Consider the following 17500-nt stretch of genomic DNA (forward strand, 5'->3'; position numbering starts at 1 on the left):
CTTTCCTCCTCCTCTCATAGTCCTGCAGACTCTCTTCTTCAACAATCACATACTCTTTCAACGCAGCTTGAAGCATCCACTCTGTGCTCTCTCTTAGGTAGCCATGAAGGGATTTGCTCTTCTTTCTTACACACACCTCGATGCCGATCAGTCCTCTTCCCCCTTCCTTTCTCGGTAGATACCGCCTCGCAACATTACTCCTGGTGTACAGACAGCCATTCATTGCCAAGATCTTGCTAGTTGTTCTATCCATGTTGGCTACCTCCTCCATTGTCCAGTCCACAATCCCCGCACTGTAGCGTACTACACCTACAGCCCAGGTACTGATGCCATGGATCAAATTTCCTCCATTGAGGTTTCATCTACACAACTTCTTGACTCTTCTGATATACTCCGACGTTATTTTGCCTTTAATCTTGGTATTGAGAGTCTGGTCCAACTGTAAGATGCCAAGGTATTTGTAGCCTGCCTGCTCTATTTCCCCGACTTGCTGGTCGTCGGGTGGTTCTATTCCGCCACTGCCAACTTGCCTTCCCCTTCTCATTTCCAGGACAGCACACTTGTCTAGCCCAAACGACATCTTAATGTCTTGCAAGAAGACCCTTACTACTTGAACAAGTGAGTCTAGTTAATCTTTGGTAGCTCCGTATAGCGTCAGATCATCCATGAATAGTAGGTGGTTAATGGGCCTCATGTCCTTTGCCAGTTTGTATCCAGCTCTAATTTTTCGTAGTACTAGGGTCAATGGTAACATGATCACTATAATCAGTAGTGGTGACAAGGAGTCACCTTGAAAAATTCCTCTCCTAATGTCCACCTTCCCGAGAGCCATTCCTCCTGATATCAATATTGTCTTCCAGTTCACCATGCTGTTGCTGATTATAGAGATCATTTTCTTGGCAGCCCCAACCATCGCCAGGCATTTCAGGACCCATGAATGCGGCACCATATCATATGCCTTCTTGTAGTCTATCCAAGCCATTGACAAGTTTGTCAACCTTCTCCGGCAATTCTTCAGTATTGCCTTGTCTACAAGAAATTGATCTTTAGTTCCTCGGGGTCCCTTCCTGTACCCCTTCTGTTCATCTGTTAGCAGTCCATTCCTTTCCAAGTGATGGTATAACTTCTCTCCCATAACTCCTGTCAAGAGTTCCACATGATGGGTAGGCAGGCAATAGGGCGGTAGTTGCTGGCCTGGGCACCCTTCGCTGTGTCCTTTTGTATTAAAAGTGTTCTTCCCTTGACCATCCACTCTGGTACATCCCCTTGACATATACAGTCTTGCAAGCATTCTTGCAATCTAGAGTGCAATCCTATCAGTTTCTTAAACCAGAACCTCTGAACAAGATCTGGGCCGGCTGCCATCCAGTTTGCCATTTTGCTTACTCCATTTCTAATATCCTCCACAGTGATGCCGATATCTTCTTGCACCTCTGTTGTACTGAACTCCACCTCTACATCCTCTAGCCAAGATGCTCTCTCATTGTGACCGACTTCCTCTGACCAGATCTTGCTCCAGAAGGAGGTTGCCTCTGTGGGATCAGGTAACACCGTTTCTCCTCGTTCCTTTCCATCTAGTGTTTTGTAGAACAGCTTCTGATTGGTTCTAAATGGGTGGTTCTGTTTGAACTGTTGACATCTCTCGTTATATCTTTTGATCTTAACTCCACCTGCCTTGATCTTCTGTTTCAACGTGCCTGAGACATACAAAGTGCCCCTTTGTGCGTTGAGGCGGTTTTACGTGGAAGCAAGGAATGTTGAAGGAAAGCCATACAGCCACAATACCATGAAAGCCATTCGTGCTGGACTGGATCGTATTTTGTCATGCTCCCAACGTAGAAAAACTTTCTCTTTTATTCGTGACAGAGAATTTCAGTCGGCTAATGAAGCAGTAGATGCTACTTTGAAAGATCTCGCTCGAAAAGGCCTCATTTCTTCCACAAAGCACAAACGGTCAATTTCACAAGAAGGCCTCGAGGCTCTCTACTCAAATAATCAGCTTATCTTGGAACACCCAGAGAGTTAAGTGAACACGTCGTGGTTTTACAAAGTTTTGTACTTTGGCAAAAGAGGTCACGAAAATCAGTGCGAAGTGGAAGCAAGTGATCTACAGCTAAAAACAACAACCGTTGGGTTGAAATAGCTCTTGCTGAACGAGAAAGCGTCGAAAAATCATCCTGGAGGTATCAGTGATATTGACGACGAGACCCAGTCTGTAATGATGGCTTGGTTTTCCCGGGTGTCCTGTTGCTTGTTTGGAGAATTATTTAGTTAAAAGAGAGCCAAGGTGGGATGCCTTATGGTAAAAAACCAAAGAATCACAATGCCGCATCGTTTTCTGAAGATGATGACATCTGGTGTTGCAGCATTTCGATGGGAAAGCACAAGCTTGATAATCTACTCAAGGAAATGTGCAAGAAAGCTGGTCTGGCCACTATTTATATACAGCTCATTGCATCTGGGCTACCTCGGTGCCAGTCTTCAAAGCTGCCGGTTTTGAAAACAATCGAGTGAAGAGTGTAACGGGTCATTCAAGCGACGAGTCCATCGAGTCGTACAACGCGCGATCAACCATTGAGCAGCAATTCAAGTCGTCTGCGATCATCAGTCGCTTTATAACGATGCAGAACCAATGCAACTCTTTCCTTCCTTCCGTTCCACCTCACCTCCTTCAGCTCCTTTTCCAGCCTCGATTCAGCAGCAAATTCATCTCCATTCTCGTTCCACGTTCAATGTGAATTCCCATCCTTCCGCGGCCGATTTTTCTCACTCAACCTTCACGGCTGTAATTTCATTTTCAACCCTCTAAAGGACACCTAAAAATACTAAATATTTTTGTGCAAGATTATTATCTCGTCGGCTGTGATCTTTTCGAACCACATAATTGAAAAACACTTAGAATTAAGCCCTGTTTTCATTTACGTATTCGAGCTTTTGATCTTTGGGGGCGTTTTAAAGAGCATACTTGCCATCACGACCTGTCATAATTTCCTCCAATCACTATGTGAATAACATCGAGTAAATCAATCAACTTGCGTTTGTTGTTTATGTCACCCGCCATCGCGCCAAGGACAACGATAGCTGGCTTTTTTTCTCTTTTCGATCTAAGTGCGTTCTCCTTGAGAAATTAATCGGAGGGTTATAAAATAAATAAACCCCTTTCCGGCTTGCTGGTATATCGGAGGCTAACGCCCTCGGCTGAAAGATTGTCCTTAAAATTTCACCGTTGCCCTCGAAGCTTCGCTTCGCAGCCAACTGTTCATTTTTCGGACAATCTTTCAGCCTAGGGCATCAATACGATATACCAGCGATATACCAGCCTCCGAAAGGAATCCCCGTACCCCATGACAATTGTTTGAAATCTATTTTGGAACGCGTCCATGCTGCAAAGATAATTTGTGTCTGTTGTTACCACGACTACGCGGTCCATTTTCACGTCAACTGACCAATAAGTTGTCGTCTTTAAAATAACTGCACAGTATGACACGGTACTAATAATAGACTTCAAATCATTTTCATCGGAATAGAGCCAAATATGGGGGATTCGCTCTCTTACCTCATACTCTAGATCTCACGCTGAGGCATAATATTACTGTATTTAAGGACTTTTCTTTGCTTTATTTAGGGCATTTGTGATGAATTCACCGCCCGTCAATGCAAAGAAACGGAGCCAGAAAGAGTACAAAGACAGGTGAAATCTGATTAATAATTTTTGTAATATACACGAACTGATCGAGGAAAAACCTGGCCCATTCAGAATTAAAGCGCTCAAAAAGCTTCTCTATAATTATAAACGATCTGACTAAATGCTTGTTGCTTTATACCGCGATTTTCAGTCATACTCTGGCATGATTTGGCTGATTTCCATAAAACTGTTAAACTCACGCAGATCCGCTAGACTGGTCTGTACTCAATGCATTCCATGCAATGTTTCTGGATAAAAATGGATTGTTAGTGTTGAACTTCACTAATTTGTACTAAAGCCGAATAAATGACCTCCCACGGAAGAAACGTATGGGGAAAATTTGTCTTTTCCACAAGTTTTGCGAATTTTCTCATTTCAGTATTCCGTTTTGAAAATGCACAAATTCTAGAATGCAAAATAGATTGAAGAATGGTATAACAATATCTCGTCAGCCTTATTTGCAATATTTTCTTAAAACCTGCTTTTTTCCTAGGATTCCTTCAAGAGTGATGATTACTATCTGCACCGGTCGCCGTAAGATTATTTTTGTCGTTGTTGTCATTATTTGTTTTGTTTTTGCTTGTTTGTTTGTTTGTTTGCTTCTTTAATTTCGTGAGGTACTCCATTCCGATGTTTCAGTACCTTCCTTCTCTACGCAAAGTGTGCGTGTATGTTGCCCGTGTAGCTGCTTTGAACTAGGTAGAGAGCATATTCAACCTTGAGGTAAAATGAGGACCACCAATTTCACCTGCAGGTAATAACGGATTCAACCTGAGCTCGGATTTGACCGACAACACATATACACACGTATGATATACGTTAATTTAAACCTCTTGCACTAAATACTTAATCACAGGTTCAGGGCAGCACAAACATACACTGCGTACGCAAATATAAATAAAATGTAACTTGAAACTCCTAAACCTAGCCTAATAACTTCTCGTGTTTTAGGTACAAGGCTTCCTACTGCAGGCAGTTTCGTTCTGTTTTCTGGCGTGCCTGGCTTACAAATAACAGAGATACGGCAATCTTTAGGATTCGGCTGTACCAGAGTGTAGTAAGTGCCCATTTCTCTTAAGGGCAATATTTTGCATCTTACAAGGGAGGTTTATGTCTAACAGAGAATTGAGATTTTAGTTCCTTGCGTTATGGAAAAAGGGCTAAATGATTAAAAAAACGTCCCGCTACATACGAAAGACTGAAATGTCAAATGATCGCAGATAACTAAGTTTCTAGGAGTCTCCTATAGTTCGATGACGGTAAGAGCGTTGGAGAGGAGTCATCAGGGATTTGGTTCATGTCAAGGAGAATGTAATTATCACCGTCTCTTCTTGATAATTTTACTCTTCTACGTGTTCACAGGTCCTGGGCTAAAGACAAATCTTCTCGTTTATTATCATACTATGCAATGCCCACGAATTCTCCAAATCTAAAGAATGTTATTTTAATATTTTTATGAAGCTTCTAGGCCTTCTATCAGGGATCATTTACTTCCAAACGAAGATGAACCAAGGTGGCATCATAAACTTATCTGGAGCACTTTATTTTCTTCTTACCAGCATCTCATTTAACAACCTTGGAGCTGTCGTTTTTGTGAGTATTGCGATGGTTTCATAATGTTGTCACCCGCCCGCTACTGTGTATAACTCCTTGTAATAAAATAATTAAATACGTAAAGGGAATTTTTGTCTCTTACCAAAAAATAATACACAGACGTGTCTATTATTTCTACAGGATGCCTCTTTTTGCCAGCAAACGATTCCTCTCAATTGTCGCTCACTCGGCCCGCTTGTTGCAGAAACCCAAGTTGAAAAGTTGTGTAAACATGTTATGAAACAGTTTTGCATAGGATTTTAGAATCCCCAAAAGCAGACTACTAGAGTATTTAGGATGTCGATATCCTCAAACAAGAATCGTGCAACGAAGTTAAAGCGTGCATTACTCTTTGAAATGGCGTTAACGGTAATTGGCGATTGGCGAATCGTGTTCACTGGGGAGACCTCTCCCTCCATCGAAATACAACAATTTGGGGATTAATTAGACCACCGCAAACCGGTGGCTCAGTTAGTCAAGCATCGGGCCGTTCTCGTCCCAAGAGCCCTCCGTTTCCTTTGGTTATGTGGTCGGCCAAACGAAAGGCTCTGGTCGCAGCCAATATTGGATGTCCGTAAATCTCGGACTTCCGGCAGGGTATTCGCACTTCTTTCACGTTTCAAAAATCGTGAGTGGATCATTTCGAAGAAGCGTATAAAAGGCTTTGATTGGGCTTGTCGGTTACCAAACAACAAAACAGGATGCTTAAGATCGAGAATAATCTCGTTGCAGGCGATGCAATAGGGAACTTAGGCAACGACAACGGCTACAGTAACGAGAACGGCAAACATTTGCATATTTAGTGGACAAAATTAACAGCTTTGCACGCCCTACACGCGCGTTAGTTAGGATGATTAGCACAAAGACAAAGGAATAATTTCTTGACCGCCATTTATGAATACGGTCTATGAAGGACGTCAGTACTTAAAGATAAAAAGTCATTTTCTCCCCCAAATTAAGCGCCCTTCCGACCATTGTCATTAGGGTTTTTAAGCAAATCGCTACGGCTGGCGCTAATACGGCTGTCAGAAGTAAATTTCCCCCAAAATGAGACACTGCGCATGTACGTCGGTTGCATCCAGCCGTAGCGTGAGATCTGACAACGTGCACGTGAGTCGGGATGTTTTGCCGTAGTGGCTACTACGTCGGGTTAGTTTATTTCGCTTTTCTGCCCCTTTTCTTCCGGACCAGTGTTCCGCTGGAAACTGAGCAAGAAGGGAACGCATCTCAACCAAAGCGTATTTATAGCTATCCTGTAGTGTCATGCACGTGTTTTATGCACTCCTAGCCAATAACATGCTGGTATTCTGTGCTATTTAATTTTCGCATATCATTAGGAGTGTTGTGAATAGTCACGGAGTGATCACAATAACGCAAATTTATATTTTGAGATGACTTTTTCGTTGCCGTCGCCGTCGTCGTTGCTTAAGCTCTCTATTGATTTCGCGGAAACTTGTAAGCCTTTTTCGGCGTAGTCGCCATATTTCCGAAGTTTTGATTAAATCTTTTGAAAATTGCGCCAACAAAGGCTTGCCGCGTTCCATTTATTCCCGCCATATAAGTAAGTAGTAAAATGAAATGAAATAGTAAGTAGTAAAATGAAATGCGTAGTACTTGTAATTTAATTTGTTCTGCGTATACAATTTTAACCAGACAATGAAAAAAATTGAATTTTAAGTGCGACCAGAGCCTTACGTTTCGCCAACCACGTGATTAAAAGAAACGGAGGGTTCTGGAGACGAGAATGGCTTAAGGCTGCCTTGCGAGAGGTCGTGAGTTCGACTCCGGCCGGACCAGCACTCTAGAGTCTTAAAATACCTGATGAGGGCAGTTACTCTTACCCAACCAGTTCCAGAAACGTTCGAATTCCCTGCTTCTAAAACTTTGTGGCCAATCAGCGAAGAGGAGCAGCCGGGTGACTCTGATCTGTTCTTCCACGAAGTAGTTTTCCTCATTGATAACCATAGTTGCGTAGAGCGTTCAACGGGAAAGTTTCTTGAGGAAAGTTTCACAACAAAACGTTATCGAAGCCGGAAAAATTACGAGCTTCAGCAAGGCTGCAAGCAACAAGCACTCTCCGATAAATGTTTACAGCGGATCTTTCGAACGTATCGTAAATCTTTATTTCTGATACGCGTAGTACATAACGCCAAGCTTACCTTTTACATCTCCATTTTTTCGTCGCACGACTTCTGGAACTTTGATGAGGAAAACTACTTCGTGTAAGAAAAGATCAGAATCACCCGGCTGTTCCCCTTCGCTGTCTGAACGAAATGCCACATCGCAGGTCAAGGCGCTGTTTGGTCTCATCTGTCCTGGCGAATTACCGCGGCAGGCCAGCATTGTCTTTGCATTGAATCGAAGTTTCCTAAAATGCATTTAACGTCGTTTTTTTCCTCACTTTTTCTACGTTCTCAGACGTTTCCGGTCGAGCTTTCTGTGTTTTTACGCGAGCACCACAATGGAATGTACAGAACAGATGTTTACTTCCTGTCTAAGACCTTTGCTGAAGTATGTACAACAATGAGTGTTTAAGGGTTTTTTAAACTATAAATTATGATTATCGTCATTACAGCACTGCAGCTTAAAGCCCCCATTGCTTACCTAAATCCTTCATCGAAACCGAGTACTATTTCGTATTAAATGATTTCACAAAATCAACTGGCTTTATTACAAATATTCCAAAACAAGTTCACACGTATACGATATTTGATAGTTAATAGCTCCAGAAATTACTTTTTTTTTCATTGAACTTCGAGTAAAGGGCTGGAATTAGAGCTCTATCTATATAGTGGCAAATGCACGATAGCTGATACGAAAAAAAGCGCTTACCCATTACACAAGTAGGGTTCTAAATCTCTGTTTACAAGTCTAAACTTTAACGGCAGTAAAAAATGTGAGTTTCTTTTATTCCTGTTTGTACTGTCTGTTTATATGACCCACCTCTTTATTGAGTCTATCATGCGGTGGTACTCTTATATCAAATCTACCCCTTTTTGTGTCTGGGAAGTCAATGCGCTGCTCTCAAGTTGTTTTTAAAGTGAATTCAATAGGCCTTATCACGGTTGACGGATAGGCAAACGTGTCCGAACAGCGTTGCTATGAGAATCTGCGTTAAGAGAGAAACCTTGAGAGTGTAACAAATAAATGTGAATGGTAAACTTTACTTGTTACCCAAAGATGTTACTGACAAAATTTGAGGATCCTACCTTCACTACAATTTTCCCAGCGTAATTTTAAATTTTTTGACTGAGCGTTAATTTCAAGCAATTGTATGGCAAAATTTAAAATTCCGCTGGGCAAATTCTAGTGCAGCTAGGATCCTAAAATTTTGTTAGTGAAGTCCTCTGGCTAGCAACTAAAGTTTATCATTCACAACGTTTTCTGCATTCAAGGTTTTCTAAAGTTATTTTAACGCAGATTCTCATAGATACACTGTTATTTCGGACACGCTTGCCTACCTGTCAAGATGGCTTCCAAGACCGTGATAAGGCCTATTGTAGGAATTTGCGGATGGAAACTTCTCCACTGCGGGGCAGTGAGAGCATTTCTCAAAGGATTGTTTTTAGCTCAGATTATCAGGGTCCTTATTATTTCTAAAACACTATTTTCTTAAAGATTGAACCAATCAGAGTACACAAAGCCAATAGTAGTTGGCGTCAAGAGCGCAAATGCATTGGAGCCAATCACAGCTGGAGTTGGTTGGTTTAGCTTCTGATTGGTTTAAACCAATCACCGTTCCTAGCAAATGTAGCAAACAACACGTAATCCTCAACTGACGTTTTGAAACATTTTACAAGCGTTACTGGTATGAATTTGTGTAATTGTGAAAACGAGCAAATGATCTCTTTTTTTCGTAGTTTAAGATGCATGGCAAACTTTCTTGTCTATTTTATATATTGTTTTTTCTTTTCGCAGGCTCCCCTGTTTGTTTTAAATCCCCTAATTTTGATCGCCATAGCTTATTGGATGATTGGTAAGAAAGGACTTGTGAGAGCAGTAAATTTTGCACGTACCAAGCGTTTCCATGAGGTTTTCATTTTGTACATGTATTTCATAGGGTGAAAGTTGGGAGGGGCAAAGAAGACTCTCTGGCCTCTCTGTCTCTCTCTGTCTCTCTCTGATTCTTAGCACATCATAATTGTATAACCCTGGAGTATTCAAAAAAAGTCAAAGTCAAAGTTTATTTCACACTATTCACAAGAAAATATAGTAATCAAGGTAATAGGAGATCAAATAATCCAAGATAAAATAAAGAGTAAAAAGTAGTAAATTAAGATATAGTAATTCACTTTGCGTGCACAGTGTCGGAACAGGGACCGACTTAGCCCGCAAGGCTTTCGTGTTGGTCACTGTCATGTTGAAGTAAATAAACTACAGGTAGAACCAAGATGACATAGTATATAGTCTGCATTAGAAATCAGGAAACGTAACCAGATATTTGACATACCTTGAATACTCGGTCTAACTAATAATGTTACAAAATTAACTAATAGATTCCATGTTGCCGTGCGTCTGACGTCAAAATGTGTAAGAACAAAAAAGTGGCACCCGAGGCGATAGCCGAGTTTGTCACTGATGTTCTTACCACATTTTGAGGTCTTCTGTGATCTATTACTGAACAGACGCACGGCAACATGGAATCTTTTTGTTTTATATAATAAAGAATTAAACTTTATTCGCATAAAGATGGTGACGTCAATCGTGCGTCTGTCCTCTAATAGATCATAGGCAAGAACCAATCAAAATACGAGAATAAATTGGGTTATTATATAATAAACTATATATTAAGCTAGGAAATGGTGAAAAGGAAAAAAAACCCTAATCAGCAAACTAAACCTGGTTTTGCAACAGATATTTTCCAACAGTCTCATTTTGAATGAGAAATTGCCTAGGGGCTTCAATTCAGCTGGAATTGTTTTGGACCGCTTTATACTTAAACGTGAATTTACCATAGTCCCACCTTACAGGTGTTCTATATAAATTAAGATTAGAGGCAAACAGAGTACTGTAAGAATGAACGTTCGTTATGGGAAGTGAAGAAAATCCAAAAAATAGTACTGGAATGTCTTTCTTTTCATTAAGAATACTCGTGAATAAAGACTGAAACTGTCACTTGAAAAATATTTTAAGGCTTAATTTCGATGGTAACAATCGTGGCAACTTCGCCAGTGTGCTTTTTGGCAAGTTAAGGAAACAATATAAGTTGGTAAAAACCACATTCGTAGAAAGTTACCTTGTTCAAGGCAAATTTGCTCCTGCGTGACAAAATATTTCGTTTGACTGCCGCTCTTACTTTCCTACTAAATATATTGAATGAAAATGAAGGATCATTTTCCTTCCAATTTCGTTTTTTCAGGTTTACGAGACCAGTTTTTACGGTTTCTTTATGCTTATGGAATATTGGCGTTGGTCAGCATGGTTGCTGTATCTTATGGTTTGTGCTATTTCTTTCCTTCGATGCTTTCGAATTATTACGCACTGATATTAAGGACGGTGTCTACTATTGTTATCTTTAGATACTTGGATTTCCTATGAATGGTGCTTTTTAATACAGGGATATCTTTGCGCGGTTCAAAACTATGCGGAGAAATCAGAATTTAGCAAGTGCTCTTGGTATCCAAAAAGGAAATTGGGGTAAAGGCCCAGAAATACGGGCAACATTTCTCGTGCAACTTGTCGCCCAACAATGCTGCGTTGCAAGTTGCGATGATTTGTTGCGCGTATTACCACCTTCTAGCGCAACAAATGTTCATGTTGCAAAACGTAAACGTTACGTCTACTTTTGCAACACAAAAATTTGTTGCGCAAGAAGGTGGTGTGTCAACCGTCTGTTCATTTTTGCAGATGAAATCTAAAAAAAAGCCGAATTTCCTCCTTAGTTATTAGCCAATGGTCCCGAGAAAAACTGGGAACAATGCTTATGAAAATTTTTGGAGGGACAAACGAAGAGTATTAGCAAATATCAAAAACACCGTAATACTCTTTGTTTGCATATGTATTGTTTCTCTTGGGACCATTATACGTCCCAACAGAAAATAAAAACAACGCTTATGCAAAATGTTGGAGGGGCGAACAAAAAGTATTATAGTATTTTTGATATCGGCTTATTATTAACCCCTTGACCTCTCCTCTCCTGTTCTTAAAAGTAGCAAAAAGCATTTGGTAATTTGACCTACACTGCATGGGCAATTAAATACCATGATGATGTCACGAACTAATTGGGATGCAAAGTAACCTGGTATACTTCTCTTGTTGTAGGTTATATAGTTTCCACCGTATCACCTACCGTACCTTTCGCTTCTGCCATCAGTGCACCGTTGATGCTGCCACTAGTGTTAATTGGGGGATTCTACATCAGAAACAAGTGAGTTAATTTTGCTCGCTTTGGTTCTGTTGCGTTTGTCTATGTTACAAACTTTTGTGAAAGATATCTTACTACCGCAATTTTGTTGGATAGAGAAAAATCTTGCTCAGACAAAATAGAGGAAAACCTTTCCATGCCTGAAAGTCTTCTTGCGTGTGCTAGTTACGATTGCAATGCTTACACATATTCTGTTTTCGACTACCAAAAATAAACAAATCCAAGTAATGAAATAACAGCACTTAAAAAAGGTCTCAAGCTCATCTAGCAGAACACAGGTGCTTTACGTATTGGGGAGACAGAAAAGCAAGTCACATGAAATTACAGCAGACCTTTTCAAATGTTGGTTTTTAATGAGAGAGAAAACCGGAGAAAAACAAAAACATTTTGGAACAGAGTATAGATCCAGCAGACTCCCATATATGACATGGAGTCACGGGATCATTTATTAAAAGCGAGTGCTGTCACTTTTAAAAATGAGAGTAGTTACCTGCAACTAGAAAAGGATGTTTTTGACCTGGAAAAACGGGTGTTTGACTTGCAAATGGAAGTCAATCCAAGTAATTTCAAAGTTTTTATACGAGTAAACCCGCGAACAGTTTCTCTTTGTCTTGAGATTTACACTTGTGTGATCTTTGCAAGAATGAGCATGTAAGTTGCATCACCGCTAAAGTAAATAACACTGTGAGCTTTTTATTTTGCACTCTCCATTCATATTCGATCAAAACCCAAGAAAGAGCTTACAAGACCATAGTGAGACCAGTTTTCCAATACAGTGCCTCTGTCTGCGATCATTACGTAGCTAAGAACATACGACAGGTGGGATGATTCAACGCCGAGATGCTCGCTGGGTACTTTGTGACACTGTAGTAACAAAGTCACTGATATGCTACAGATTTGTAGAGCTTTTGGGAAGCTACACACCTCTCTGTTTGCCTCTATTAATCCAATTTTCCAAAATGTTCACCATTTAATTTGGTTGAAGTTCAGAGAAAAAACGAGAACGCTTATAAAATAATAATATTGGAGATATAGTAAGTTCTGGACCAACAAGATGACATTTCCATGGATAGAGCGGTTTTCAATTGAGTGTCGAAAATAATTAGCGAATTGTTCTGGTTTATGATTACTTCACTCAGTAAATGGTTCCAAGTTCTCGCGTTTTACGACACTAGATTGAAATTCGTTCTAATGTACTTGGACGACTTGTACTTGGAGCAAGGGGAACAGAAGAGAAACCCTGGGAACGAGTTGGTCGCCAGTGTTTTCAGTTGATTTCATCAATCACTCGCACAAAGAATAGTAAAAATGGTGTCAGACCTCGACAAGAATTTCCAACAACTGGCAGCAAAACCAACACTTTTTTCTTAATAACAAGAAAAGTTATTGGCCAACAAGTGTTTCTAATATTAAGTCTTCTCCTTTGAATTTTTCAGCACCATACCAGCCTGGCTGTCTTGGTTAAAATATGTTTCCTGGTTCCATTACGCGTTTGAGGCACTGTTAGTAAATCAGTGGGATGGTTATGGAAACATAAGTATGCTTCAAATATTTGTTTACAAAATTGTTAACTTTCAGTTACAGATATACGTGACTGTCCAAATTCTGGTCGATTGTAACAACATCAAGTTCCCATAACCTATCGTTAAACCGAAATCGAAGAAATCATGATTTCATGAAACCATCACCATCAGTAGGCATTTTTCGATAGTATTGGCGTCACCTTCTTCGTGTAGTATAAGATGTCAACGGCTTTTCACAGGGAATTTTTTCGGCTTCTAGTTCAGTCACCGCCTGCAATAGAATAACCATTGTTTATGAGTAATTTGTTTATTCCTTATTCTTTATTGTCGTTTGTTTGATGTTGTTGTTGATGCATGTTTCCTTGCTTGTTTTTCGTTATCTGTGTCTTCTGGTGTTTTTCTGTACCCCGTTCAAAGGTCTTCGTAGAGTGAACAAACAGGCTGACATTTCAAAAAACTGCTCTGTTCAAGTCAGCTCGAACGTTCGACGTAGCCGAATAGATACCATTCTCCTTAGATTTTCAAAACACATCCCCATAAAACACATAAGAAACCATTTGGAAAACTTCTATAAAAATTTGAACCGAACAACTAAACAAACCTATCTTGTAACACCTGATGTGACTTGTGTTAAAAAGTATTTCATTTAATTTTTATGTTCATCATTTTATGATTATGTTTACTGTGCATTTTATTAATATGTTACAGGTTGAATTAAAATTCAGGTTAATTTAATTTCAACCTAAGTTGTTTTTTCCCTTTTTCGGGATGTAATAAAAAAAATGGGGCCTGGATTTTTAGGGGGGATAAAAAAGAAAACACCCTCCTCTACCTTTCCCTTGCCTTCCGTTCTTCTTCCACTTACCGTATCTCCCCTCTTCCTTCCTACCAACGGACTGTGCCACTTACCTTGAGCTTCCACAACATTCCATGCCGTTCCAAGGATTCGAACTCTCACACCACAGGACATCAACTCCAGTGCAACAAAAGTAAAAATTGTTTGCAAGAGGTGAGCTCTTGATTCTGAGGGACAAATAGTCATATATCGTACGAAGTTTATTTACGTCGCTATGCAAAATACACCAGGAACTCAAGACATCATTTCTAGTCATGATAACAAACCGATTTTCGCCACAAACACAGCGTTCGAACTGTGAAAAAAAGATGTTGGCACGGGTAAATAGAACAACAAAAAATAACTTTTGCATTTTAGTCGAAGAAAAGAACTCGTCTCCGAACCACTGATGTCATCATCTTGGAGAAACCGCTTGTAAAAAAAAAAAAACATTCACAGAACAATTGACAAAATGCCGTATGAAGTGGTTTTCCGAATCTCTCGGAGAAAAGAAATCAAAAAGCCACTAATGAGTGGACACGTCACAGCTACATCAAATACAGAGCAGGAGAATGGTCAATAATGTGAAAAAGTGGATGAGCCAGACATTGAAGGAGATCGGTTTCTGACACATGCAAAATGCAGACCGCGGACTGCAGACTGACCCTAAATCACAGTTATTAAAAGCTAACCGGTCAAATATGGGTCCTAAGACTTACATACTGCTTATCAGCACTATTTGAAATGGGTGCTTAGACTTAAATAATGATTATCAGCGCTATTTGTTGGCAGCCAGCTGTCTGCCTTCTGCAGTTATCATACACCAGAAAGGGAAGAAGAAAAAGAAGAAGTTCCAACTTCAGGATTATGTGGCGCTGAAAATTAATAAAATGGAAAAGGAAACGCCCCTTCGTCCAAATGTGCTACTTGCTCAAATTGTAGAACTTGAAGGGGACTCTGCCAAAATAATAGCACAATTTGGATTTATCACGACAAACAGACTCACAAAACAGACTCACCAAATATTTTATTTGATAATTCAAAAGAAATAACACCTTCAAGGGCCTACAAAACGGCTTCTGATCAATAGATTATGAAACCCTTTTTCCTGACTTTTCAAAGTTTTGTTTTTACCTTCTTTTCGTTATTACGAATTCAAATTAAGCAAACGATAGAGCAATTAACTAAGCAAACTAAAAATCAACAATACATCGTGTATGTTTCACTTCTTTTATTCCTAAGAAGATAATTTAATATCGTTGCCACCTGCCCTCCTAAGAAGATCCATCAATGAACAATGTCCGTCTAAAAAGGTCTGAGAAAGAAAAGTAGAATCGGTTATCATGTACAGTATGCGTGAGCCCATCCTTAATGCTAATCATTTAAAATCAGTGCGTAGATTTAACAACCACTGAAGTTTTATAAAATACTCAAATACTCCTGAAAAAATTTAAGCTCCTCCAATTTAATCCACTCACCTCTACGACCAAGTTACTTACCAATATATTACACGTACTTGCTAATAATTGATAGGTTTTTGTTGATGTTTCCTACTTTCACTTTCAACCTAGTTTAAAATAAAATGACCTAGGTTGAAATTAATAGTCTGAAACAAAGGAAAATAAAAATTGAACTAGTTTGAAAAATTTTGAACAAGGAAAAAAAATTAACCACAACATATATGTTCTTCTTACATGCATTCTTTTTTGTTTGTTTGTTTTGGTTTTGCTCTAGCCTGTTCAATAAAAGACAACCGAACAGACACATCATGTCTTGCGGATGGAAACGATGTAATTGAATTTCTCCAATTAGATAAGGTTAGTACAGCACGAGTCCAGTAAAGTTGACAGTAAATTGCGTCAGTGAATTACTCATGCGTTATTAAAGTGATATAGGAATCTAGGATCTCTCAAGATGTTCATCAAAATCTAGGATAAAGAGGCAATTCGCAAAAAATATTTGCGGGTATTTATTCGTAAAACGATCGGATAAGATGAAGATGTATTCATACCATTCCATAGGTAACACACAACCAGATTGCAGGAATGCCGTTGTTTATTCCACGGAACTCTCTCACCGCTCACGAGTTTTCATTTGCGTGGTGCTATGGGTAACCTGCAACCATCCTCTACAGACTCAAGTGAAAGTAACTTTTGTGTTACGTGCGTGGGGGGGGGGGGGGGGGGCATGTTGATCGGCCATGTTGAAAATATACTTGTTGAGTATACAGAAGTCGCTTCAGGCTAGTTAAAAATTGTTGAAGTATCTCGAGACGAAGTCGAATGATAAGGGTGACTGGTAGCGTATTTCATAGCAATCGTTTGGATAGCGTTGAAAAAACTAACATGGTTCTTTTTTTGTTTCTTTCAGAATCATGTGCTGATTGACATCTACTCTTTGTTAGCTTTAACAGTGATATTTAGATGTATATCTTTCCTGTTTCTTTTAAAGAAAGCTTACAAAAAGCCTTAGTAATGAGGTGTTTGTAAAGATCTTTTTTATTTAATTGCAAGGCCAGAGCAAGTATTAATGTTGCATTGTTTGATTTCGCAGCGCTGGATAAACTGTCTAAATCACAAAAGTTACAATTTCCTCGATTATAAATGGTAAAAAAACACTCCTACAGTCAAACATCTATTAATTTCACGCTGGGGAAATAGTCAGCTGACCGCTTAATAGAGGTTTCCTAAAATCAAACCGGCAATGTGGCAGAAATTAACCAGGGACCCGTTTCTCGAAGGTCCCGAAAAGTTTTTGCACGCGAAAGGCCGTAGCAAAATTTCAAACCTCTCGAGGGGCGCAGCGTGGGATTTTGAAGGTGTACGCACACGAAGAAGCGCCGAAGCGCTCCAAAGTAAGGGGGTCTCGGAAATGCCATTTCCGACTATTTTCGAAGGACGATTCAATAAATAAATTCGAAGAAAAATGCAGTAATTACCCATCTGCCGAGTTTTCTCTGCAGCAAGCTATAACACAATCAGGGGGTTTACAGTACAAGCAAAGGGCAAGACGTCGCAAACTCTGTTATAACATCATCGTTATCATCACCATCATCATCATCATCATAACCTTTCTTCAAAAAATAACCGGGAACTGGGGGACTGGTGATACTGAAGACTGACACTGTGTGGGGGCTTCGAAGGGAAGAGCGTTTTTTGTTTTCTTCCACTATTACGTTTCTTGCCGTTAAGGCCTGGCCAAACGGGTCCACTTAACATGTTAGTGTAATATCATCCAACAATGTTGAATCGAACATGTTGCACTCGTTTGGCCACCATGTTCTATGATGTTGGAAGTTGTTGAACGAAGTTTTATTTCCATCAAACATTATCTTCAGCATCATCCAACGTTTCTTATGTTCTAAGGTGCTCGTGCGCTGCGGCTATGGGTAGCCATGGTGATGGTTTATTCGTTACATCTGTTTCGCGCGTTGCCACGTCAGTCCAAGCTACAGAATGGTGAACGAGCAAAGTCTTGAATGTCTGAGCGACGAAAGCTTA

General features: G+C 39.9%; 2 protein-coding genes across 3 annotated transcripts in view; both read left to right on the plus strand.

Annotated features, from left to right (window-relative positions):
• LOC138050663 (protein white-like) overlaps nucleotides 1-16478 on the plus strand; it is a 39616-nt gene extending 23138 nt beyond the window's left edge. For both annotated transcript variants that reach the window (XM_068896999.1, XM_068897054.1), the window contains 11 exons: nucleotides 3626-3691; nucleotides 4179-4219; nucleotides 4637-4742; nucleotides 5147-5278; nucleotides 7697-7789; nucleotides 9197-9254; nucleotides 10638-10715; nucleotides 11540-11645; nucleotides 13079-13179; nucleotides 15735-15817; nucleotides 16371-16478. In XM_068896999.1, coding sequence (XP_068753100.1) covers nucleotides 3626-3691; nucleotides 4179-4219; nucleotides 4637-4742; nucleotides 5147-5278; nucleotides 7697-7789; nucleotides 9197-9254; nucleotides 10638-10715; nucleotides 11540-11645; nucleotides 13079-13179; nucleotides 15735-15817; nucleotides 16371-16472 — 966 coding nt within the window. In that variant the 3' untranslated portion in view covers nucleotides 16473-16478. The remainder of the gene's footprint in view (nucleotides 1-3625; nucleotides 3692-4178; nucleotides 4220-4636; nucleotides 4743-5146; nucleotides 5279-7696; nucleotides 7790-9196; nucleotides 9255-10637; nucleotides 10716-11539; nucleotides 11646-13078; nucleotides 13180-15734; nucleotides 15818-16370) is intronic.
• Nucleotides 16479-16493: 15 nt separating this feature from the next.
• The window catches only part of LOC138050836 (la-related protein 7-like), a 5175-nt gene continuing 4168 nt past the window's right edge, over nucleotides 16494-17500 (plus strand). Inside the window, exon 1 of the mRNA XM_068897134.1 lies at nucleotides 16494-16606. The gene's annotated coding sequence lies outside the window, so the exon portion shown is untranslated. The remainder of the gene's footprint in view (nucleotides 16607-17500) is intronic.

Source organism: Montipora capricornis, chromosome 1 (genome assembly GCF_036669925.1).
Source record: "Montipora capricornis isolate CH-2021 chromosome 1, ASM3666992v2, whole genome shotgun sequence".
In the NCBI taxonomy this organism is placed as follows: Eukaryota; Metazoa; Cnidaria; class Anthozoa; order Scleractinia; family Acroporidae; genus Montipora; species Montipora capricornis.